This window comes from Candoia aspera, chromosome 3, assembly GCF_035149785.1.
Source record: "Candoia aspera isolate rCanAsp1 chromosome 3, rCanAsp1.hap2, whole genome shotgun sequence".
In the NCBI taxonomy this organism is placed as follows: Eukaryota; Metazoa; Chordata; class Lepidosauria; order Squamata; family Boidae; genus Candoia; species Candoia aspera.
This window is the reverse complement of record NC_086155.1, coordinates 52,056,514-52,083,711: the sequence shown is the minus strand read 5'-3', so window position 1 is coordinate 52,083,711 and position 27,198 is coordinate 52,056,514. Positions and strand designations below refer to the sequence as shown.

Here is a 27,198-nt window from a genome sequence, read left to right as displayed (position 1 = left end):
ACCAACTTGATACCATCCAAGTATTGGACAACTTTCATCATTCCCAAACATTTCCTACTCTGACTGGACATCATGACTGATGAGGTTCCAAACATCTCATCAGAGACCCATCCTGGGGAAGGCTGCCTGTCTAGAAGCAGAACATATTTCAATCCATTCCTTATTATGGTAACAGAGAATCCACAAATACATCAGGAAAGTAAGTGAAGACTTGGAACATCAACTTTTTCAAAGGTCTGCATAGTCATCACAAAGATGTTTAATGAATTATCCTAAATTCAGAAGCACAGCAAATGCATTTTGTTGCTAGTATATTATATCCATATCCTTTTATTGGTGTGCTCTCATGCAATTCTTTGAAATATAAGCCTGGAATCTTGTTGTGTTCCATTTTATTTTTATATCTCAGAACAAATCTTTGCATATTTCCCATACATATGGGATTTCTCCTCCAGGAATTGCAGATTTTGCTTTGATAATTTTTGAAGATCTGCTGAATGTTCACACCTCCTTAGACCTCCTACTGAAAAGATCTCTGAGTAGTTATTGCCACTGAGCATCCTTGCAAAAGGAACTGTGCAACTATGAAAACAAGAAGGTTAGAGATCATTTTGACTAATAAAGTTAGAATTTTATTTCCTTACATTTTTTTTGACATCACAAATTGTGGAAATTTATTTCAGAGGAAAAAGTTCTTGAAACAAAAGAGTTCAACTTATAACAAAAAATAAGATTGGCGTGAGAATGAATCCAAGACCTTTCATATTTACAGACGGGTGTGCAGAAGCAATGCTGTGGTTTTTTTACAGTATAATTTTCAAATCATGATCAGTATCAACTAGCAGTCTCAGGAGACTTTTAATTATTTTTAGCTCCCAGTGGTTGGGAATGGAACTGGGACTGAAGGAAAAAGCTCTACTTGGATCTGTATATTTTTCTCTCAATTGCCAACCACAGCTGGGCTTTACCAATATCCATGCTGATTATAGATTATGACAGGCATTAGTCTATAGTTCTTGTTCATAATGAAACTAAATTTATAGTGGGAGGAATTGCTACTTGGGTACAATTTTGACCCCTTTATAATACATCTTTAAGGGATCAGTGTTCCATAATCAAAGAGGAATCTACTTTAGGTATATTATTTCAGTCTACGACTTGCAAAAACAACTGGTTCAGAAATTCCCAAGGCAGTCCATCTGATGGATTATCAAATTAGTCTCAGGGACAAATTGGTCAGAAATACATGATTTCTAACGTTGGATACAAAAGTTCAACTCCCAGAATACTATCTCAAGTTAAAATGAGCTAACGGTGATACATAATGAATTATATTAAATAAATTATGCTTGTTTTCAATTTGCACCTGGTTACTGATGAGTAAGAATTATTCTCAATAGTTGATTGGGCAGATATGAGAAAGGGGACTTAATTAAGATACCATAAACACAAATGGAGAAGATTGTGATTCAACACACATTTTTGCCCAGTTTTTTTTTACCTCGCTATTTCATTTCACTCTTTTGTGAAGTGTGCCTTATACTGAATATGGCCACACCTTTTAGTGAATGCTTCCCTCTATATCCACAGCAGCTGATGATCCAATGATACATCATTTAGCACCATCTCACCTCCTTTGGATCAGGGGAGGAGAAACAATTGAAAGGAAGAGGTCTAAGAGAATGTTTTCTTCATAGCATAGCATCCCAGACATTTAGCAAGTACCTCAGTCTGTTACAACCATATCTCTCAAAGAGGCGGCCATTCCTCCTGGTCTGAAAGGCCTGTTGATTCTAGGATACCAAGTTGCAAATCTTCTGTTGACATGGGGGAAAATAAAGTCTACAGAAAACTGCATTTCAAGTCAAAAATACACAACATAAGCTATAAATAGATATATTTGCTTTGGGGAGGGGGAAGAAAAGTTAATCTCATACATACAACACAAAGATGCTTGTTTCAGTAGCCTCTGCATCCAATGTGCTGGCACAAGAGGAAATACAGATGAGATGGGCCCTGATTCATGGGGATGAACCCATATTGAGAAAGTGGATTGTCCCATTTTTCATGATGAGGTGATCTCTGAACTCTGCCATCAGCACACAGGAAGTGGAGAAGGTGCTCTTACAGACAGGTGCTATACTGATGTCAAGAAACCTGGGGGAAGAAATCATAAAGAGAATGGATAGTTATGTAATTGGGACTGTGGCACTCATACCAAAACTGATCTATCTTGAGAATTATTTTCAAAATTGAAAATGTTTTCAGCAGTTTAACTTGAAAAAAGATACCCTGATCTCCATGGACATTTTCTGCTAAATGAGCACATCACACAAATGGGTTTGTAAAAGATCAGTCTCTCAACCCACATCAGTGGCCAATCTTAGCTCATACATTTATTTGATGGAGCAAGGTTCTGTTATTCCAGGACCAGCAAGTATTGTACCAAAATGTTGTTTGCATTAAACTTGTCACAACAGAAACTTACTCCTGACTTCCTGTTGCATTCCTTGCTGATTCTTACTGCTCTTGCACCTTGTGAAGTCTAACAGTTCTATCAGAAACATCAAAAACCTTTTGCTTACAAATCTCAGTGGTGACAGCATTACGTTGAACCTAGGCAGATAAAAGTTGGTTGGTCCTATGCTGCCTTTAAAAATGTATTGGGTTCTCTTTCCTTGCCTACTTTCATCCATGGTCAAAGTGTTGCCAAACTTTTTCCTCAAAGACTTATCTGATCCAGCTCTATGTTTCTTGGAACTCAAATTTTCTTAATGGAATTTTGAGGCCTCCTAACGTTTAGTGAAAGACTAACAGGATGATTTACAAACAAGCAAAATCTCCTATGCCAGTAAATCCCAAGTGCTATGAATGGAATGATAGGAAGTTCCCTTTCATTATATGATTACTTAGTGCATTTAAAGTTCATACTGAGTAATAATAAAAGTTTGAGCGGTGAAGAAATTTGGACATATTACTGTAGTTAGGTCACTGTCCCTGTCATCTAGAGATACACTTAATCTGGTAGGATAATCTAAGGCAGCAGGCTACACGCAGTTCTGTTCACTCCATTTTTCAGTCCCCTGCAGCCCTCAAGATGATGATACAAATTTCGGCTGCAAAATGCTAATTTCTTGCAGTATGATTTTTCCAAGTTCCTTCTTGACCCTCTCCCTGTTGGAAATAACAATGAAAATAAGGTACATTAACTTTAAAGCCTTTAAAGCCCTACATGGCATGGGACCAGGATATCTGACGGACCGTCTCATCCCTATTACATCGACCCGCCCCACCTGGTCATGTAGGGAGGGCATGTTGCAGACCCCATCTGTAAAAATTCCATCTAGTGGGGTCCCGGAAGCATGCCTTCTCTGCTGTAGCTCCCACCCTTTGGAATATCCTTCCCCCAGAGGTGAGACAGGCCCCCTCGCTCCCGGACTTCCGCAAAAGATTAAAGACCTGGTTTTGTAGGCAGGCTTGGAATGGGAGTGGGAACAGTTATATCTGGGGATGGCTAGCACCCTAAAATGATTTTGAGGGGCCTATTACACTCATAGACTGATTAAAATCTTTTAGTCATTTAGATCCTATTCTATTTTTATTTTTATTGTATTACCATATTTGGAATGGTTTTGAATTTTAATCCTGTTTTATGGTAAACCGCCCAGAGTGAGGGGGAGATGGGCGGTGAATAAATTTATAAAATAAAATAAAAAATAAATAAACTTGTCAATATAAGTAAAAATGCCACACAGATATACAGTGTGTAAAATAGAATTTCCCCCCCACTTTCTAAGGGGGAAAACTTCATACATGAGGGCATGACATATGTAACATCCATGTCTCTCTGATTTGAGAGCTTAAGAAAAGGAAGATAAACTGTTTATACAATTGTAAAGATAGACCCTCGGTTCATTAAGTTTCTGCTAGGCTTAATATGAGCCCCCATCCTCCCAAGACTCCAATATCCCCCCTCTCCATTCCAGTGAGGCCAGAGAAGCATGGTTCTGCTCCTGCAAGCCTGGGAGGCAAAAGAAAAAAAAAGTTTAAAAGTGAAACTACAGGCTCTCCCTGGGAAAAAAAGAATTACTTGCCCATGAGATACAGTATAGACGCGCAATAGAAGTGGCATACATTCCTGGATCCATGTAACATTTGTAGCTGTAGATATATTGCACCACAATGGATGCTGAAGCTTGGTGGTCACTCTGTTAACCTTACTTCAAAAGTGGACAAGAGGAGAGGAATTCAAATTCCAGCCCCTAAATTTGAGAAAATTTCAGCTGTGTATGAAAGAATTGGAGTTTGCCCTTTATACTCAGAAAGAAAGGGTGGAGAATGGAACACAGACACTTGGCTATCTTTACCTAATCAGCTTGCAGTTCTCTGGTTAAGTCTCATCAACAGGCACTCCACTGTCAAGTGATGGATTATACAGTAAAAGTTTGAAGTATATTCTTTCTAAATTTTCTATTTACCTTTTCTTTGGGGCTGGAGAACATATTTGCTGGGAGCTCTGGAATGGTAATAGTTCTCTCCCCATAGCAGGTAGTTCTTAAAGTATGAATTCTTCAGTGAGAAAGAAAGTGATCCCTCACCCCAAATTTTGCAGAATGCAACATAAAGTTGGTTCATTTTAGGGTTTACCAGAAAATTCTCCTTTACTGAAAAGTTCTGCAGCCTTCGTTCCATGTTGAAAACTTCTGAGTTTTCAGAGCCATTCCTGACAGCTGTTGTGCATAACATGTTATGCTCTACAGAATTGAGTTAATAAAACTGATGGAGTCCAAAGACTGCATGGTTACCGTGATGGGGGTGGGGGGTGGGGAGAGAAGAGATGTTAAGGCAAAATACTGCCCCTGCCTCCCCTGATTGTACATAAATGATTCAGGAGCAAAAAATGAGCAAACTCCACACTGTCAACCAGCTTGTATGAATATTTAATAATGCAAAATATAGCTGGGGTGATCGGGCAGATTTGCCAAATCTGTGATGGATTTTGATAAATATGGATGAATCTTCCTTCTTTCCCATCAACCGCCCCCCCTTCCAATGCCCAAAGTGGATTTATCTTCCAGAAACGGCCAGAAAATTGCATGCAGAAGAGCCTCAATGCATGGATGAGACAGTGGTGTTGGGAAGAAAGGCTTAGATTTGTTGGGCACTAGGGAAGCTTGTGGACAAGTGGAGCCAGCACAAATGGGACAAGGGCCACTTGAACTGCAGTGAGACCAGGAAGTAGCAGAGTGGTTTTCAGACTGATTCTGGAGAGAGAGAGCAAAGGACAAACCAGCATGACACAGTATATCCATCATGTGCAGCTGCCCTTCCTTTTTTGTTTATGGTAGTATTAAGTGTGCAGGGGCTCAATTCTGTTTGAGACTTGCACAAATAGAAAGGAGTTTCAGCCTTCCCATTTTACAACTGCAGCCCCTCTTACAGATGATTAAAATAAATAATAAAAACCCAGCTTTAACTGATGTCAATAGAGAAAGAATGTATTATTTTTTTATACCTGCTCCAGGGAGATGCTACAAAGCAAATGGGTGGATGGACAGGCTGCAGCCTCCCACTCCATATGCTATTAGGACTGAGCCCCCAAATCCTTGCACTGTTATAAACAAACAAACAGATGGTCAGCGGCATGCTACATATTTGACTTATGTACGAATTCAGCAGAATCACATTTAGGGTGTGATTTTTCTGAAGACTGATACTGGGAATATTTCAGATCTTGAATTGCAAATGAACAGAATTTGACAATGAGAATACAGCCAGAATAAAATAGCCACCTTTTAATGGGACATTAAAATTGTAGTGTAACATTTCTAAAGAGCACTAGATTAGGAAAAAATCTGTCTATTTTTATGAAGGATAAAGTCAAATCTCTCCTGAGTTGAACTCAATTCTCAATGACATCATGGATACAACCATACAATGATCTTGGCAACAAGGTGAAGATGCCACTGCTTTCTTCATGGATTTATTTTGATTTCCCAGTCTATCCTGCAGCATTGCCATAATGACAAAAAATTACATACATGTAATAGCATTACATAAGTGCTACCATTATGTATTTGCATCCCTTTGTCTGACACAAGAGTCACTGCTTTGAGATGGAGGGTCATATAAATTCTTTAAATCAAAGTATGTAAGTTATGGGGCTTATATCATGACCTGATATACATTTCATGTTGTTTCCCTCCTCCAGATACCTACTGGCCTAGAGCCCTGAGATTTCCTGTTTATATATCATCCAGGTACTAATCAGGTCCAAACCTACTTTACTTTTCAAAATCAGCCAAGCTAAGAGCTGCCTTCCTCATTCTGGTGTCCTGCAGGTGTGTTAGGATTGCAAAATATCTAGAGAAGATTTGGTTGGGGAAAATTTCCTAAATTCTTCCATATAATCTCATTTGATAGAAATGTTCATCTTAAAAAGTGATTTACTGCTTGTATATTACTACTGTAATTCCCCTGATCAAAACTCCAAGACGGCTTGTAATGATAAAAACAAAGAAAAGAAAATGAAGTTAGGTAAAGGATAAAAATGTAATATTAACCTTACCCAAATGGTGCAGATATTCATTCAAATTGTGACATTCCTAGACAGAATAAATAACTGTGTCTTAAAAGAGTTACTCATGGAACTACTTGAGACCAGGTAACTCTGAATTTGACAAACAGGTTGGGAACAGTGACCACGTGCTATGAATTCATTTTAAAACAGGTAACTTAAAAATAAGAGGACTAAAATTAAGTTGAAGCACAGAGGTAATCTCAACAAGAAGTTGTTTAAAACTGTGATAATACAAACATTATTCCCACAAAAGGGAAAGGTGGCTAACAGAAAAGTGACAGGGATTAACAAGTCCAAGACAATGCCAGCATAACTGATGAGCACAGTCAAGTCAACTCTGAAAGACAATAAGATTTCCCTTAAAAATAAACCTTACTCAATTAAAGAGAACAAAAATCTGGAAAAACTAATTTAAGCCAGGAATAAGACAAGTAAAACAAAACAAAAAACAAGTATTTTACTACTCTGTGGTAAAGACATGAAGCCAGCCTTTCCCAACATTGTAACTTCCAGATGCTATACTGATTATGTTGCCTGGAAATTCCAGGAATTGCAGTCCAACACAACTGGAGGACTCTTATCAGGGAAGACTGTCAGAAAGATAAAAACAGTCAGAAGGCCAGGCAGGTCATTAGATAAGGCTATCTGGAAAGGTTTACTGGAAGATGGAGAGATTGCAGAGAAGCTGAATGACTTTGCTGTTAAGGCTTCATGACAGGTGTTGGATAGAGATTCACTCCTCCTAAGCCATTTTTTGAGGCAGAGTTTTTGAAGAACAAAATCAAAAAGAAGTAAATAGAAACGGATAGAACTACAGCCAACTGTTAAAATCAGGTATGTGCATTCAAGTTACACTTTTCAAATAATTATAATAGCAATAATAATATGGTTACAAAGATTGGCCAGGTCCCAAATTCAAGGAGCCTATCATCTAAATATTAGCACAGGAAACAAACGAGGAGGAGGGGAATAGAAGCAGAAGTTACTCTGAGGAAGAACATGTTATTATTTCAATTACACATATTTGGCCTTAGCAAAAATTTGGAGGTCCCCAAATGTTTCTTACCACACTGAGGCATTCAGCAACGCCATTCAGTTGTGCATTTTCCACCATGCCAATGTATGCAACAATACAATATGGAGGAGGAAAATGGGCTACCATTTTCTATAGCAGTTCTGTGTCAAATATGATCCCAAGCACTTTATACAAGTTGCACAGTAATACAGAATGCAACAATATTGAGAAAATTGGCACCTGGTGGAATGTATTTCAGTTCAGCTATTACAGGCACAGGAGCTCCTTGGCAGCTGGTCTTGGCAGCCCTACAAATGCCCAGTGCAATGCTCGAGTGAGCAGTGCAGGCCTGTTGGGCTTAATGATGGCCATCTGCATTTTCTTTCAGGAAATACCATTAATTCTCCTCCAGTTATAGTGCTTTGGACATTTTTCAGAAGGTAACTCAGTGCCCTTCTGGAACTCCAGCTCCCCACTCATTGTTATTCACTTGTTTGAGTAGACTGCAGTAAGACTCACTGACTCTGTAGTCTAGCAGCTGTTCCTGGTCTGAGCAATCAGATGGGGAGATGTCACTACAGGAGTGGTTCAGCTTCAGTGCTTTTAACTGGCACTTCTTTCCTCTCCTTTTCTTCTTCTTTTGTGCGTTCCTGACTGTAATGGCTAAGTCCACCTTAGGTGGACCACAGCCAAACAGACTTATTTTAAAACAGTCTTTGCCAATCTGTCATTCTCCAAAAAGGATTGAACTGCAAATCCCATTTTCCCCAGTCAGTGGCTTTTGACCCTGCTGGCTGGAAGTGATAGAACTTGTAGTCCAATGCATCTAGAAGGCTGTTCCATGTCCCAAATGTTAGCTGGCTTTCAAGATTCAGAACTTTGCTGTTTTTAAATAAGTCAGAGTAAAAACTCAAATCTTGTTGATGAATAGGAGAAAAATTAGCTTTCAGATAAAACCCTATAGATGAGCAAACACTGCTACTCTGGAACTAGCCCCACCCAACATTTACTTGAAAAGGAAATGAGCCCAACCTTCCTTCTTCATCACACTTATCGTATACCATAATATAAAAGCCTCATGAGACAACTATGAATGAAATTGTGTGATGATGTGGTTATCAGTACGTACTGAGCCAAAGAGCTAGAGTAGCGAGAGAGGATTCCGGAGGCTTGGATCAAATCTTCACTCAGCCATCAAGCTCACTGGGTGTCTTTGGGCTACTCACTGTCACTCAGTTTAATATACTTCACAGAAGGAGGTAGAAACTCTTTATATCAGCTTTATCTCTTTGGAGGGGAGGCAGGATATGAATAGTGACAACAATCTTAGTATGTATTAAAACCATAGCACTGCTACTACTCCAATTCCCCAGATTCCTACGGATTTGGTTTTCTGCAGCCTCACCATATTATACTTCCCATTCAGCTCTAAATTTCAACAGTGCTTCTAGCTAGTTCAATAGGTTATAAAGTTAAGTTGCCTTCAAGCCAAGCTCAGCTCTGGGTGACTTCATGGACACATCATCCATGTAGTTTTCTTGGCAGTGACAGAGAAGGCAACCCCTTGCCTTCTTCTGGAGGGCCTTTCACATTCCCAGGCTACCCTATGGCCCTTGTATTTCTTGGAGGTCTCCCATCCAAGTATTAACCAGGCCTGACCCTGCTTCACTTCTAATCCTACAGAAGGTTGACCAGATACTGACACCTGCTGGGGGAAAAATACAGGCTGCACCTCATAAGACATTTCCAGGATAGAATTGGCACATTTTTAAAAGCTGAGAATCTGAGTCAGATAGAGAACTTTTGGGTTAGGAATGGAAAGCCTCCCCACCTCCTATAAGATCAGACAGGGTGGCTGAATTTAAAAGTGCATGGAGCTAAAGACACTTCATATTGTCTCTTTCATACCCACAAACTCAGGGGACCCCTGCACAGGGGGTGCTGTGGCCTACAGGTCCTGCTTTGGTGGGCTTCCCACCAATAATTGGTTTAGTTCTATGGGCCAGGAGACGTGTTCTTACTGGATTATCTATTCATTCCCCTCTCTTCCCTCCAACTATGGATTCCTCCCTCCCTCTCCCCAGCAATCCAACAACCATTTGGCTTTTGGTGGCTGACAGTCAGCATCTTTGGATGAGCCACTCTATTGTCCTGAGGATCAAATGTCCTAAGGTGGTTGGGATGGTGAAGGGCCTTGAGGAGAGCTTAGCAGGAAGGAGTAATGATACAGCAGAGAGGGAAGGGCTTTAAAACATTTGCAAACATGGATACAGCAGTGCCAGACTGTGAGGAAGACATTTTCCTTAGTATCTGCTCCAGATAAAGCCATCACTGCTTGCGCTGAAGGTGACTGGAGTCAGTAATGAGGCACCCTTATTTATGCCAATGCTGGGCTGCAGCACTCTCAGTGCTGCTTCGCAGTGAGCCAAGGCAATAATCCAGGACACTTAATTGCACTGTTTCCCTCTTGTGTTGCAAAGCCAGGCCCAGTGCCAGGTTCAGCGAGCCTCCTCATTCCCCCTTCACCAGAGAGCTCTGCTTAAGGTTCATCCAAACCCCCTTCTACCTGTCTCAGCACCAGCCCCTCTTACAAGGGCCTTAGAGGGCGCAGTCCCTGATGCTCCCGAAAACAAATTGCCCAGATGTGGGTCCCTACAGGGGAGTGAGAGCCATAGCTGGCAAAGTCCATGGTGCTTGGTTCACGTGCAAACTCTATTAGCAAGGCTAATTCCCCTCAGGCAGCAGGGGTAGGCCAACGCCTCCCTGCATGCCCAGATAAACTGGAGAAAATACCTGCTGAAATTCAGGGTCACCTCAGGCTTGCTTTGCTTTGTAGCATTTCTCTTCCCCTCCCTAACTCTGAGGGGACAGGAAGCGACCCCTCCCAAATGTTCTGCATGTTGAATGCAGGCTGATAATATTCAGTCACATTTCCATCCAACTCTGTCTCCATTTGCATTCTTTCCAGCATTCTCCTGTGAATTATATGAATTTTAAAAACCTAACTGGAAAGAAAAAGAGAGAGAGATGGCCTAACCAGAATCAGTTGCTTATATTTTATTGTTGGGCTGTGGAATCTAAGCTTGCACTGCTAAATACCAGGGCATGCAGATATCTGCCCTAGGGTATTAAGATACAGGTGGTCCTTGCTTAATGACCACAAGTTCAGCAACCGTTCAAACTTGCGACAGTGCTGAATGAATGGTCCTTACGACTGGTCCTCAGAGTTCCAGCCATTGCAGCGTCCTTATGGTCATGCGATTACAATCCAGGTAGATTGCACCCAACTCATGATTACGACATTGCAGCATCCCACGGTCATGCAGTTGCCAATTTTGACCTTCTTTGCCAGCTTCCAACAAGCAAAGTCAATGGGGAAGTTGGCAGGAGACTGCAAATGGTGACCATGTGACATCCTCACTTAATGGCATGCAGTGATTCATTTAATGACTGCAACCAGGACTGCTGGAATTTCCATTGCTAAGTGGCGTGGTCATATGACATCACACTTTATGATTGCATCACTTAGCAACAGCAATTCCAGTCCAAATTGCCATTGTTAATTGAGGACTACCCATAGAGGAAAAAACTCCTTCAAGCCGAGATTTACTCTTGGTGTCTACTTGGGCATATCCGTGATGTTTTCTTGGCAACAGTGCAGAAGTTATTTGCATTATCTCTTTCCAGAATATCTTTTCGTTGTCTTATTCTAGCCTAGGATTCCCTAGTATTTCCTACCAAGTAGGAAATGGGCCTGACCCTGCTTAGCTTTTTCAAGATCAGCCAAAGCCAGCTACAAGCTTTTATTTCTATCTTCATTAACCAGGAAATAGAGACCCAGGTAAAAACATCTGCATAGAGAATTAAGGAACAGGGAGCCTCCAAACACAGGACTTTGTGATCAGCAACACAGCCAAATGGGCAACTATTTACACAATAATCCATTTCTGGATTTCCTCCAAGCACTCTTTTTCAGTGGCTTCAGTAGGGGAAGGGGTGTGTTTAACTGTTAAACAACTGGGAAGTTGGAACCCCTGCTTATTCAATGTACCTCAAACTCTGCTGATTAATATCTCCAGGTACGGACAGCTGCTCCTCCCAGAGAAGTGGATCATTCATTACTAGGCCAGGGAGCTCCTGAGAAAGCTTGATCTCCCCTCTCTCCCTTGTTGTAAAGACTCATCTCTGTCTTCCCACCAGACTTTCTTAGATTTGCATTAGTGATTTCTGAGATCTGCATATAATGCATGTCCAGTTCCCAGTAGTGCAAATGCAGATTCTGCACTATTTGCATGCATTTACTTTGCTTCTAATGGGACGCGGTGGCGCTGCGGATTAAACCGCTGAGCTGCTGATCGGAAGGTCGGCGGTTTGAAACCGCACGGCGGGGTGAGCTCCCGTTGCTAGTCCCAGCTCCTGCTCACCTAGCAGTTCGAAAACATGCAAATGTGAGTAGATCAATAGGTACCGCTTCGGCGGGAAGGTAACGGCGTTCCGTGTCGTCATGCTGGCCACATGACCCGGAAGTGTCTCCGGACAACGCCGGCTCTAAGGCTTAGAAACGGAGATGAGCACCACCCCCTAGAGTCGGACACGACTGGACTTTACGTCAAGGGAAACCTTTACCTTTACCTACTTTGCTTCTGATCTTTGTCCATTGCTAGTATCACTCCATACAGGACACTACACCTGTCATGGGCCTGGACAACCAGAAGATGGCAGCAAAGAGGTACAGAAACCTCTTACTCTTTGCTGTCATCTAGTAGCCACCCCAATTTTTGCAGCACATATCGGGAACCATAGCCTATGATAATCCCTAAACAATTTGTGTTCTTCATCCTACAAGGTACACACAACACATTTCCCTCCAGCTGCAATACACAACTTTCTGCCCTTCCTTAGCTCTTTGCTGGGTGGGATGAAAGAAGTCAGGGCAGTTTACTTACCGTGACTGTTTTTATTCGTCCCAGTTGCCTACTACAACTCCACCCAGAACGATTTATTAATAAAGTGCATTGCTCGCCTTCATCACAGGGCTCCATCCCACACCACTGTTTGTTAACAATGATCTGGGCTGCCGGACACCAGCAGGGAAGTCAAAGAAGAAGGAAACATTGAGGGTGAGAAAGGGAAAGAAAAGAGAAGCAAAGAAAATTAGACACACATTTAACAGGAATTATCAGTAAAACATGAGACTTAAAGCCTTTTCATTCATTTTATGGTGCAAACCTCCAGTTACGCCAGACTGAGGAATCTGGGAACTGTAGTCTGAAAACATTTGGATGACACCAAATTTGGGAAGGCTGGCTTAAGCTCCCATCCTTCCGAATGAGACTGTCTGGTCCCTGCAGCAAGCCTCCCTCCCCCACTCCACTTTTGGGAAGGGATGCCCTGAGAGGGAGCTAGGATGAGTAGAGGATTAAGGCTGCAGGGTTCTGAGCACAAACTCTCCAGAAGAGAATGGGATTCACATCTGAGTCTAGATCACTTAGAATTCTGCTATGGATTTATTTTCTTTGCCATTGAGAAGGGTCTTGCAAAAGAGGGGCTGAGAGTACCGAGAAACAACAGAAGCTGCGGAAGGTGGAGCAGCGGATGGGTTAAATGCCAGGCGACGGAAGAGGGATTACATCTACTGTGCTTTCTGCTGCAACTCTAACTCCTCCAAATATGAGATAACCACCACCTGTGGGCTCAGAATAGCCTCACGTTCACCATACGTATCAAACACCCACTCACAGGCCGAGGATATTTCCTCCCCCCACCCTACATAGCAACACTAGGTAGCATGTTACTGTCGCACAACCGCAGCACGTAGCAACACAAGATAACAGATGCCCACGTCCCAAAACCTCAGGAAAGCTTCCTGCAAGACCTGAAAGAGAGCTTTCTGCCATCACATATTCAAGTCAGTAATGCCGGCTACCTACCAGCAGTGGACAACTTTTGATCTCTTGAGGGATGCCCCCTGCAGGAGTTAAAAGTTGGGAAGGGGGGCTGTGTGCAAATGGCAGATGAAGCTAAAGCAAGCAGAATTAAAAGTGGATGGCGAATTCTTCCACTGCTTCTTTTATCTCTGATTTCTTTCTCTGCACACAGCAGACTCCGGGAAGAGGGCACAGTATTTTTTTTTCTTTTTGGCCCAAGGTCAGAACTGCTGGCTTGCCAAAGGCTTTGAAAATTAAGCTGCAAGTGACTTGATAGTAAGTCAAGGGCCACATGGGGCTTTAGCAGCTCAGGTTGTTGACTTTTGATTTAGGCAGTGGCTGGGTCTTCTGAAATCACATGTATTTCTTTAATGTTCCACAATACATCGATCCAGAAGAAGTCTTAGCGGGAATCTTCTTGTATAGGAAGAAAGGGGGGAGAAAGTGCTCTACAGCCCTCTGAAAAGATGCTCTGGGGATTCTCCAGGTTAGAAGAGAGGAAATGCCTGGGACATCACTCAAAGGAGGCTGACCTGCTTAAGACTTGCACTGATAAAGCAGAGAGGTCTGCAAAGGGAAGCCTTTATGTTTGTGCTTGTAGATACGCTGCTGGCCACACAAGGAAACCCTAATTCTTGCTCATGTGGGACACACAGAGATTCTCCGTGCCCACCTGCCCCCAGATGTTCAGAGGGACTGACATGATTTGAGGGACATTCATGAGGGTGGGCTCCTATTCTGAGCACCCTGGTAGTGTTTCCAAGTATAGGAGTTCTCCTTCAGGTGATCACCTGGCAAAGCTAAACAGGACTCAGTGAACTACCTACAGTGACAGGCCAATTCAAAAAGGTTCTGGTGTATCTCCTCAGTAGAGAGAGGTGTCTTGCAACAAGAAGGTAAAGTAGCTCTGCATCATGCAGAGACCTCATGACCGAATAGTGTTACATTCCAATTAGTTTTCTTGGACTGCAGTGTAATTCTAGGAGAAATCTGTACTTTTTTACATGCACTTAATCTGGAGCTTTGCTGTTAAATCTCCTTAAGCACCCAGCCTGACTTCTTTTTTTAATAGAATGATCTAATAACACAGACAAAAATCTATCCCTGCCAACACCAATTTGTCCATTGTTGGACAAATGGTAACAGTGTTATAAATGATTGAGGGCATTCTTTTAGTTCCAAATATGTCCAAACCCTGGCAAAGGAGGAGTTTTTCTGGGCCCATTCTAGTAAGTGCCTCGATCAAATCCAAAGGCACGGTCCCAACTCCAAAAGGTCACAGTGGACGAATGTCTCATCTCTTATGCTGACTGGTGATGACAAAGCTCCCCACCCCCTGTTTTTTTTTTTCCCTTGAGTTACAGTGTCAAAATTCAATAATTTGCTTAACTTTCAGTCTCTGGGAATGCCCCTGGCTTTAGCTCTCATTGCAACCTTCATAATGGAAAAGCCATCACTGATGCTACTAAGGCGCTTACAGAGATTTGGATGAGCACCAGGATGCCTGCAACATTTCTCAGCCGTTTGTATGAAATTCCTGCTCCTCATGGGCCAGACTGATGGGTCTTTGGTGCGATCAACCAAGAGTGAAGGCAGCCTTGCTTTCTTACCATCCACACAGGCAGGTTTTGCTTTTGTTGTTCCAGCGACTTGACCCCTTCGACAGGCACACCGTGCTGTCTGTCGGGCAATCATCCTTTTGGGATGGCTCATATCTCTATCCAGAGCTGTGATTTCACATGTCCCCACCTCTAGCTCCTTTCCTGCAGGAAGACATTGGGATAGAAGACAGATTTAATCCTGGCAAAAAAAGCAGGAAAATAATGCAGCCTGTTTACCAGAAGAGGAAGCCAGGAGCCTAGACCCTGGGCTCTAAGCTATAGATAGTCCCTATGGTGGCAACAGCTCTAGAGCCATTGTACTAATTTATACAGGTTCCTCAGAAAAAGATGGCAGGCAATCAATTCAACTGAGTAGTGGAGGCCAGTCTTCTAATCTAACAGATGGGGGTCCAACAAAATCAGTTTTGCAGATGTGATGAGCAAGTACGCTAATCAAATCTGGAAAATGGTACCAGCATCTTCTACGTGATCTTCTACTAAGTGTACATTCATGTACATTCATACAAATTCACAGAACACACATGGGTGCATTCCACAAATGCAGTCCCTCCTCATGTAACACATTGGTGTCCAGATATGCCTGCTGATAACTCTTGCAATATCAACAACAAAATTGCTATGCTATATTTCTTTTATTGGCTGGGAGGATATGAATATTTCTAAGTACCCTCCTGCACTGAAAAAGATGAGCCCATTCAAACTTGGCTTGCTGGCTAACCTAATAAACTCTCCAGTCTAGCCAAACAAGGGGAAATTCCAAAGCCATTTACCTGCACTACAGTATTATTACTCATGCAGTTAAGCTTTATTTGTTTATATATTAAGGTTCATGTCTTTGATCTTCCTTCACAAGGTTAAAGCAACATAGGTATTTCCTCCTCCAATTCTATCCTCATTAAAATAATCCTAGGTGATAGTTTCCATACAAGAACTTAAGCATTTCAGTCCAACACCCTAACCACTACATCACCTTTTGACATGACAGAAAATACTGAACCACTTTTCCCCTGTTGTCTTAGAGCCACAGAGATGGAATTTTAAAACCATTAGTTTTCTTTACCATTATTGCACAACCCACAATCTGGTTGATAAAACTCTGATGAAACTTGACTGTAAAATTCAGCATTCATAGATCCAAGTTACGGTTTGCTTAATGATAGCTTACCAAATAACTAAAACAAGTTGCATTCACACAACACATTAAATCATAAGCTATGGCTTGCAAACCACAATAATGGTATCACACAATACATTATACCAAACACAAACATTTTGCAACTTAGTGTGATATGTGAAACAGGCTAGACCCTCAAAGAGATAATGAATTTCAGCCATAATGATCATGTTTCTTTCTTGTTCTTTTCTCCTTTCCCCACCCCAAGGAAGTCCATGATAGAATTGGGCAACAGCAAAGCTTCCTTCTGTTATTTTTTTTCCATATTGATTTCCTGCTTGTATAACAGGTTGGCCAGGTATTGTTTCTATGCTACCTGTCTCCCTGGACCTGCCTTCCTGATTAAAAAAAGAAAAAATCACATGGATTCCTTCAGTAACTACACACATTCTTGTTACCTGGCCTACTATTAACTGCTGTTTAGACACACACACTGGGTTCTCCAATGAAGGTCCTTCTTGCAAAGCTTATATACAACTCGACTACTAATCTATTCTGGATTATAATTTCTTCGGTAATTTGTCTGAATTCCTGTACATTTTTGGCTTTACTTCTATTGCAATGTATAAAATACTTGAAATACATGCATACTGTATATATACCCTACTCTTTTAAATAGATTCAACCCCTTATCTGTTTCCTTGCTTCCCCTATTCAGATGAGTAGCAACAGTTTCTCATTTCCTCACTTCTTCTTCTTCAATGGCATTCATGTAATGAAAACATACGAGATCACTTCAATTTATACAGGGATATGTGGCAGGCTTTTCATATTTATTTGAATTGTAATATATACATTCAATCTCTGGCTTGCTCACTCTCCTAGAAAGTTATTTGTTATCTGAATAAGTAGATCAGAGAGGCTAAGACATTTCTATTAGAACTACATTTGCTGGATGTGATTTACTGTGCTACATGTTTTTTTATAATTTTTCCTGCATATGACGATTTAGGGCAAGATCCTCTCTGACAGTTCAGTGCTACTGATGTCATAAGGGAACATACTCATCATCCCTGGGCTTTCAGTAACTCATGCAACAAGGATCCATGCTCTCTAGCGCAGTGTTTTTCAACCTTGGCAGCTTGAAAATGTGTGGACTTCAACTCCCAGAACTCCCCAGCCAGCACAAGGTTGAGAAAACTGCTCTAGCATCAGCATATTGAACTGCCTGCCTGAGTTATTCTTGCGAGGAAGTTCCTGTAATCCAGCCTTATGAAAGAGGAGGAGGAGAGAAGGGAAGGGAGGGATATGTGCTGAACCTCCATTGCATGTAATCATGCAGTGGACCCTGTGCTCAGTGACTTTAGCCCATCAGGCCCTAGTCTTTTCTCAAAGAACCCTTGGAAATGCCTGATTTTGAAGGGCCCTCTGTGTGAAGGGTTAATCTCATTTGGGTGCTATCTACTAACTTCGGGACAATTTGAATATGGTGACGGGCATACAAGCTTTCTCTATATCTTTCTGTTGTTGTATCTGAAGCTAGGCATGTAGTTATTTAGGACAGGGGAGAGGAATCTTCTGGGGCAAAGCAAAGTGTTAGGGCTACACAGGTAAGGGAATTGTCAATGGGGAGGACAGCAGTGAGTGGGGCTGACAACTCTACCCTCATAGTCAGGCATTTCCTCTCCCACATAAATCCTTTCTCATGTTGTGAGCAACAGGGAAGGGCCATCCTCCATGCAATGCTGACTGGAGAGGATTTAATTCTGTTCCTCATCACATTCTCCACCTTGATAACTGCTTAGCTGGATTATAGGGGAAAACAGGTGGGGCTGCTTCCTGGGGTTTTATAATCCATTCCAAGAGCCACTTTGACCTCTGTGCAGCTTTCCAACTTCAAGTTGCCAAATTAGAATTTAACTTATGACTACTAGATCTTCTCTGATCTTTACAGAGAAAGCCCCTACTAGCAGGAATAGCAAGATGTTTCCTCTCCTCCAGACAGTTTAGATGGGACAGGAATGCTGAAGGAGATTCTGTGTGTGCATAGCAGTTTTTCAATGCGACAGCTTTCTAAAGAATACTATAAAATGTCCAGTTCATGGATCAAAGATGTAAGTTTCTTAAATATCAAATGACAAATATGCCCCTAACTCTTCATGACCTGCCCATGTTCTCAGGGCCTTAGGTATTTTTGTATAGTCCAGCACACTGAAAAGAGCTACTCCAGCCAGCATCTCCTCCTCCATGATGTCTGGCAAGAAAGCACATTCAGATGGCTAGTTTCTTCAGCAAGAACAATGCTGAAAATAAAGTTGGGAGAAAACTGCAAACACTCTAGTTCAGCAGTGGAGCATGTACAGATAGACATTCTATGTTCAATTATTGGTCTTTCCAGGCTCAGTTGAGAAAAAGTTGCTGTCTCAAAGCCTTGTGTACCATGGCCAGTGAGCACCAAAAACATTTGGGTTTTGGTTCTATTTTCTATATTCCTAAAAATACTGAAGAGAAAAAGTATGAACTATTCTTCTCAGTGTTTATTTTAAAAAAATCCATCCAGCAGTTCATTTCCGGACTATGTACCTTGGTTTAATGTTTCTCCTAATAGTATTGCCTACAATGCCTGTGCTGACACTTCAAGGAACACCACTCCATTCAAGTTCACTAAAGGACATGTAACAGCAAACAGAACCTTAAGAAAATGTCTATGTGATTACACCCCTCTGCCTACTCCTTGAAAAGGAATTTACCTATAAGTAGATACTATAGAAGGTATGTATCCTTTGAAGCAGTTCAGAAAAAAAAAAGAGGGGGATGAGGGACAATCAAAACGAACACAGAATGAAGAACTGAGACAAATGGAAGCATCTGAAAAATATTAATTAAAAAATAGGTAAATGCTTCAATTACTTTAGCTGACTAAGCAAAGAGTGATCAAAGCCCGTTAAGGGATAGCTGCCTTCATGCACCAACTTTTAACTTATGACCACCAGATCTAAGCTGTAAAAATCTGGATGACCTCTGGATGGTAGCAAAGAGATACATTGAGCTGTAACTCTTTCCTGCCATCTAGACATCATCTGGATATTTGCAGCCAAGATACAGTAGCCCTAACTACATCATACAAACCCATCAGGAAAGATCTTCCACCACTTGATGCCCTTCAGAAGTGTTGGTCTACAATGTCTATCATCCCTATATGATGATGATGATGGTGGTGATGATGATGGGGATGATGGGAGCTATAGCTCAATATTGTTAAGAGTATCAGATTGGAAAAGGCTGACTTAAAGATTAACAGTTCTTCTAAACCTGAGATGGGCAGAAGATTGATTAAAACCAAATCACTGGATAATCTGCAATAGTGTTTCTGACTTCCAATTATTTAATAAGAAGCAACCCCACAAGAGAGCCAGTTTGGTGTAGTGGTTAAGGCACTGGGCTAGAGACTGGGAGGCTATGAGTTCTAGTCTCACCCTAGGCACAAAGCCAGCTGGGTGACCTTGGGCTAGTCACTCTTTCTCAGCCTCAGGAAGGAGGCAATAGCAAACCACTTCCAAAATCTTGCTAAGAAAACTGCAGGGATTTGTCCAGGCAGGTGCCAGAAGTCAGTATTGACTCAAAGGCACACACACAAACCTGTCACCCCTAAATTAGGTTACAAGCATCCATGGTTATAGCCTTTCAGATGTTGACTTGTATATGGACATCATCCAAATGGGTGGCTCTGCTTCCCTGTTGAACTATCATTTCATAACTTGCTTGGCCTCACCAATGTTATGCTCCTGGCTCTGGCTGGTCCATGCCCCAGGGCACTAGCAAAAAAATAAAGCATATCCTACAAAACGGAAGTCTTTCCTCCTCTGCATCTGATCTAATGAAGGCAGAGAATAGGAACAGACAAGACAATTCACGTGAGCACAACTTGTATGATTCCAAGGATTATTTGTTTCTGATTTAGAACAGACATTAAAATGTTGCATGCCTGCAGTTCACATCTCATACCTGCAGAGTCATAAAGTGGTCCCAAAAGCAGTTTCAGTCTCAGAACTCCCCACACATGTAGTAAGGGAGTAACAACACTGGACCACTTTGAAAAGGCTAAAGAAGGGAGGGACATGTTTCTCTGACAAATAGTATTTTCTGAATTCCCTAATTTTTCTGCTCTCTGCTAGGATTTGTTTTTCTCCCTTCATCTACCATGCCTTTCTCCCCATTTCTCAAATTATCAGGGTAATCAACTGCCTCCAATACTTGTGGATCTCTTTCACCTGCAGAATTTGCTGTTAACATGGCCTAATTCTCAACACACCAGCTCTGGAGCAATCATGATAGTTTTTAAATATCTTGACAAAAGCAGAGTCAAATGTAGTCTTGGACCCACATAGATTTCACAGATTTAATTCAAATAATTCCCCTCCATGATGGCATAATTTCTACTTTTGCTTAATGTTCAAGACTTAATTTACACATTTTTATATTGCATTAACATGAAATAGTTAATGCAATATAGTTTGTTATGTACAAAAAAATACCAAGCTGGAATTTTATTTTGCAAAGTACAAACTTTTGTACACCTCATACTTCACTATAATCTGAATCTGAAGTCAGTTTACATTTCTGAGTTCAATTAAAGCAAAGTTAAGATTTTATAAAACACACCTGCCAGATTTCAAACTCTGACCTTACTCAAATTGATAAAAATGAGTGGTTATTGCCATAGTGGTTAAGGCAAAGGTGAGATACAAAAAGATGTTATATTTAACTGGACAAAATGTTACTGGTTTAAGAGAAGGCACATTTTAAAGCTGATCAGAACTCCTGCAAGAGAGCAGAAACAATTGGAACCAAAGTAGAGAATTTCTGTGGAATCTAATGGCTAAATCAGCTTTTAATTAAGCAAACCTAGAGGCTAAACAGCAACAAAGTTAGTCATTAAGATGCTGCAGTATTACAATAAATGTGTTGTGGTCTTTAGAGTGCCAGAAGGCTGTCTGTCTTGTTAAAATTTCATCTGTATTAGTAAAAAAAAAATGGCTACCAGGATCAAAAAAATAACAGCATCATACCTGGTTCTCTCAAATTATTAGGTTTTTCTTAGCAACCAGCATTAGCAGCTATCTGTATATTCATTATTTATATATCCACGAGACAGTAAATGTCACAGCTTTAAAATGTTCAGTTTTGCAGTGTGGTGGGGCTATGTTGTTATTGTACAAGGCTTTAGTGTAACATTGACTTTTCCCTGCCACAAAAATATAACAATGAACTGCAAGTAATTTGCACCTTGGCTGCTTTGCAGATTGCCCTGTAAAGGGAGCTATATAGCAAACAGCCTCGTGACTTGTAAGAGATTTAGGGCTCTGGCAAAGAAGTTGGCACAGCCTTGAATCTTGCATGCCTGAGGCCAGCACTGAACTCATAACTATATGGCTTGATCGGCTAAGCTCACATCATTTGAATTATTGCATAAATATTTAGCTATGGTTGTTAAATTGTGACATAATTAATGGATCAACATGGATTTGCAAATCTTTTGCATCCTTGTTTGCAAGAAGCCCTGTTTCTGGAGCTCTCAATGGGACATTTATGCTGACAGTGAACTTCATAGGTTTCTGGGGGAGCAAACATCAGCACAAGATTTCTTCTGCAGTTGCTGGGCTGGCAGAGCTGTTACCTAGTGTAGAGCTGGGAGAAAGAAAGGGGGAAGCCCAGGAACAAATCAGTTGCTTAACAGGACTTGTGCTTGCTGCTGAATAGGTCTGTTTCTTCTTTCCGCCCCCATTACACATGCATATAAGAAAGAAAAAAATAGAAAAGCTGGTTATTAAGTATCATAGTCTTAACTTGTTCTGATTATCTGCTCCTTTCCCCATGACGTCATATGCTAGAAATTCTCTCTACATCCAGTCACTGAGAAAGAGGATAGATCAGAGGTCTGGATGCTTTATATTGGCTTGCTCCAGCTCAGTGACCTCCAGTTCTGGCCAATTCTAGTTGGAGTGGATGACTCTTACTGTCCAAGAGCAACTGGAGGACACCGTGTTGGGGTGAAGTATGTTAGCTACAGAAAGGATCAGCTGTTTCTCAGTCACTATGAAAAAAAAAAGAGTACAGACTGAGAGATGAAGATTTTGTCAGAAAACAAAAATGCCTTCTGCTAGCAGGACCTTGATCAACATGAAATAAACAAGGTGCAAATGTAAACAGTATATCACACATATTAATGGGATACAAGCACATGGGTGTTTTAGACTAGACACTGTAAACCTAAAAGTAGTATCTTTGTTTATTTCACCCTTCCCCAGTCTGCCCCTCCTGGATGGGTTGAGACTTCAAGGGCCAAGATTCCCAGCCAGATCATGCTAGCCGAGAATTCTGGGAACTGTAGTCCCAAGACATCCAGAGGGCCAGGTTACAAAAGACTGGTTTACCCCACTGTGAAATGGAATTCAGATTTGTGACTCTGAATCTCATACTAAATCTCATACATTGATTTGGAGGGAGTTATATATGTAATAACAAATAAAGGCATTGGTAAAATCATAAATTCAAACTCACAATTCCAAACTACTGTAGTAACCAGAATTAGATCCTTGCTTGGAATGTAAGAAACTACTTTATACCAGCTCAGATCATTAATCCATCAAGTACACTATTGTTTATATTAATTAGCAGCAGCTTGCCAAGCAGAGATGTTTCCCCATCCATCTTCCACTATGTGATCCTAACCTGTTCTGACTCTACAAGCCAGATATCAGTGAAGGTGTGATCCATGGCTTAACAGCCAGCAGAACCTGGGATCACATATCCCCATATCTAAAATTTTAACTCCACAGATAAGTCTCTTGGGAAGAAATATGATGGTTCAGGGCATGCTAACTGAAAGTAGGGGGGAGCCAGGAAGACAAATTGGCAGCTCTCTAAGCCAAAACAATGAGATAGCCATTTGACTAGACAGAGATGTTTTTTACCCATGCCTGCCTGACAGCTATTGCAGTAAAGCCTGGCCTAATTTTTAAGATTTCTAATTTGCAGGACCCAGCTCAACTGGTCACATGCTCCTGAGATACAGCCCTGGCCACATCACCCACACACCAATGCTGCTCAGAGTACAGACCTTCCATAGATATGGAGCCTTATTCAAGCACAAGCAAGCTCTGTGAGGTTAACCTTTATTTCTGTGAGAGCCTAAGCACCAGGAGAGTCAAACTGTAAAGTCTGTCTAAATGTCAGGGGATTCAAAAGAGCTGGAAGATAAACCCACTTTTTATGTTTCTACAGTGTTACACACATAAATATGACAGCCTGAAATGTTGTGAGCAATGAAACCGCTGTGAATTTACTGCAAAGGTGATGGCAGGAAAATTAGTCTGATTCAGGGAAAATGCAAATCCACAAAACTAGATTAAACAAGCCTCATGGTTTAACCCAGACCTTGGCCTTTGATCACAGGAGCAATCTCCTCCCATGCTTCTTGAATTCTCTCTCCTTCTGTGAAAGTTTCCCTGTTTATGATTCCCTATCTGACTATTGATGGTTTCCAAGCAAGAACAATGATTTTCCCCTCCCCCTTGCTTATTGGTCCTTCAGGTTTCCAGATCTAAAATGTGTGTTCCTTAGATCTTCTGCCAGATCACAGACAGGCTGAGTCCATGTGTGTTTACTGGGAAGCAGCACTATCCGCAGGATTTCTACTGTCATCATTTGCTTTATCCCTGGTACCAATAGGAAAAAGCTGTGGGAAATGAAATAATTTATTTTCCTTTGAAATTTAAATCCTGAAAATGGCCCAGAGAAAGGGCTGGGATCAGCTGGAGGTGATGTCACCAGTCCTTCCAGCCTTGTCTTCACTGTCTTTTTGTACCTGGAGAAACTGACTCCGTAAAACAAACTTTGAATGAACTGGAATGTCATTGGCCAAAGTTACCCACACAATCTTTTGCAGTTGGGCAGATGGTATTTGGGCTCCCCTTAGAATCTGTATTTCTGTTTTAATTTGGTAGAGATGGGGTCTTAATGGTTGCCCAACCTTTGATAGCCCTGATGTTGCTGTGCCAAAGTGTTAATATTTTAGCTAGTTTGTATTAGCTAGCTTTTATTTTCTGTCCCTCTTTATTTCTGCTGCCTTGGTAAAAATATCATATCCTTGACATTTTGCCCAGGGTGGGAGCTAAATATGACTTCTGTCTTCTCAGAGTCAAGTACTATTGATCTTAAATATACACAGTGCCTTTACAGAACTGGAGGAATGAGATGGTCCTTGGCCCCAAGAAAGAGAACTGATCCAAATAATCCACAGCCATATCTGGTCTTCTCACTCTCATATCTCACTCTGTTTCTAAATATAAGAGGCCCAAATGAATGGATTCCTTTAGTTATACTTTAAGGGTGTCCGTCCTCTGTAAGCAACCCATGGCTCAGGGGAGGGGGAGAGAATTTGTTCCAGGAGATCATCCTGGCCTCATCTGAGGCCAGTTCCAAGTATCAGCTCTCTGTGCATGGCCCTGGAGGGAAAACAGGTGGAAAGCTCTTTTCTGCAAGAGCTCAAGGCAGAGGTATGACAAGGTGCTGTGTGAAACAGCTCTGAACTTACCTTCCTTGGGCAGATGGCAGTACAAGAGCCAGAAGAAAAGGAGGCAGCAAAGTACAGCACTGATCCTTGGAGACAGGTCTCTCCAACTGGCCAGCATTCTTAGAGAGGTTTTCTCCGGTGGGCCACCAGCAGGGGCCAAACGAGGATGCACCCCACTACAACGTCCAGACCTTTTCTAAATCCAGCTACAAGGGGGTGTCTGCCTGGCACAGAGGAGATTCTGCTGCGACTGGAGCACAGCTGCATTCCCTTTCTGACAGAGCAAAGCTGTAGGTAGCAGCATTAGGCTTCCTAGAGAGAATGTGCAGGTCCAACTGCAACTTCCCAGAGGCCCCGACTCGGTTCTTTAGGATCTGGTGCTTCTCAATCCAGAGTCCAGGGGTACCCGAAGTCTTGTTTCTAACAAGATCCCTGTAGGAGGAGGATCGCTCCCTTTTACATCTTATCCTGGACGTCAAGCTCCGCCCTCGCGCTAGCCGAGAAGGATGCTCTGAAATCCCGATTTGCACCAGTTAATTGCTTTAAAAGTATCGGTGGGATTGCAGCTTTGCGGGACCCCGCCCCTTTCTCTGGTACCAGCAGAAGTCCCGGCCGTGCGCAATTCGGTTCTTGACTTACGCCTTTCAACAACCGCAGACGCTGCCTGCCGCTGCTGCCGCCGCTATTTCCCGTCGCCGTTTGACGCGGCTTGCCAGGCGCAATCTTCGATCCCTCGGTCTCCTCCCGCAAGAGCCCACCCAACAGCTCGGCTCCCCGCCTGCTGCACTGCTGCCTGCTCGCCCGGCCTTCCTCGGGCGCAGGGGAAAGGACTCATCCTCGGCTGCGGGGGAAGCCAGGGGAGGAGGGGGAGGGCAGAGGAGCGGGGCTCGCCAGCAACAAGCTCCGACCCGCACCCTTCGGGGCCACACGCAGTCTCTCGATCGCTCCCGGGCGCGTGTGTCGCGACGCGTCGACGACTTTGGCTACCTGTAGCAAGCTCTTCCCCTCTTGGATCCGATCGGCTCCCAGCAACAAATAGCAAAGCGATCTGTCGGGGTGAGAGAGGATTTCTTCGACCCAGTTTATCAAGGAGGAAGGCGAAGTGTGCGTGCGTGTGTGCTAAATATAGAGGCTGAAAAGTGCCAAAGCCCAAACTGGGGGCTCACGGCCCCCTTTTCACGAGAAACAGAGTCTCGCCCCTCCCTCCGATACTTTTGGGCTCTCCGCAGCGGGAGAGGATTGCTCGCGCTCTGCGACCGAGAAGCCCCAGCTCCCTCCCCAACTCAAAGCCGCCGTTGTACTGCCGCTTCATTCGCGGTTCCGGACTGCAGGAAAGACACGGAAGGAAGGAGTAATTCCGGCCGGAGCGTTGCCAGATTCATGAGTTCAGCGCTCCCCTTGGAGACGTCTGACCAGCCCCGCGCCTCTGCAAGGGTGCCAGCGGAATCCCTGCTTGAAGCGGCCCCGCGCTATCGCTGCAGCTTTTTTCCCCACCTGGAGGGTGCACGGTACCTCTCCTCTAGACCGTGCCGAGAAAAGATCCAGGGAAAGTTTCTCGCTCGCTCGCTCTTTGCCCGCGAGCGGCTCTTTCTCCCCAGTCGGGCGCTCCGAACCAGCAGCGCGGCCTCTCCCGTTAGTCACCGGCCGCCTCCCCAGACGGAGACCCCCCGCTATGAATTCTCCTTGGCGGAATGTCTCCCTCCGCTTAACTCTTTCCGCGCCGCAGCCTGCCGGCTGCCCGATCCGCTCCGAGCTGCCTGTCTGCTGCCGCATTCCCTGCCCGCCGCTTTTCCTTTTGCTAGAAGAGTCCTGCTAGGGATGGGATTCGCGTCCTCCTCCCCTAGCAAAGGTGAAAGCCGCAGGGCATGGGTGGGCCGAGTAATGCAGCATTCTGGGCTTCTTCGTTCAGCCTGGCAGCGGAAAACCCGGAAGGAGCAGCACGCCTCTTGCTGGGGGTTGGCTGAGGATTCTGTTTTTCACGCCGGACCTACTTGGTGGCTGAAGGACGGCGTCAACTGCGGGTGCTCGGCTGGGTACACCACAACGCTCCCCTTTCTTCTGTGGGACAGGGATGGCGGCGGCCTCCTTGGGGTGGTTGTAGAAGCAGAGGCCACACGCGACGCGCCGAAACCGGCAGCAAGAAGCAACGCCGGCTTTGCGAGAACTGTGGCGCGCGCTGGGGGGCGGCGGGGGGAGCAGGGCAGGGGCTCGGTACGGAATGCGTGTGCTCCTAGAGCACAGACGCTGCAGTTGCCTGGCGTCTGGGGTCGATGTTCCCTCCTGGAGCTGGGGTGCGAACGAGGGCTTGTCGACCAGATCTAGGGACCTCCCCCGAAGGGGGGTGCTTTCCGACGCAGGCGGCTCT

At 43.1% G+C, this 27,198-nt stretch overlaps 1 protein-coding gene across 2 annotated transcripts; it reads right to left on the bottom strand.

Moving 5' to 3' along the window:
* Positions 1-609: 609 nt before the first annotated feature.
* LOC134493259 (chemokine-like protein TAFA-5) lies at positions 610-25,763 on the bottom strand. Of its 2 annotated transcripts, XM_063297663.1 has the most exons (4): positions 24,855-25,763; positions 15,133-15,285; positions 12,542-12,669; positions 610-2,157 (listed from the first exon to the last, which is right to left on the bottom strand). In XM_063297663.1, the coding sequence occupies exons 1-4, from the start codon at positions 24,949-24,951 to the stop codon at positions 2,149-2,151; spliced, it is 387 nt and encodes a 128-aa protein (XP_063153733.1). In that variant the 5' UTR covers positions 24,952-25,763; the 3' UTR covers positions 610-2,148. The 2 variants fall into 2 exon arrangements, 1 of the variants encoding a protein (XP_063153733.1); XR_010067571.1 differs by lacking the exons at positions 12,542-12,669; positions 24,855-25,763 and having other exon boundaries at positions 15,133-15,271.
* Positions 25,764-27,198: the final 1,435 nt, after the last annotated feature.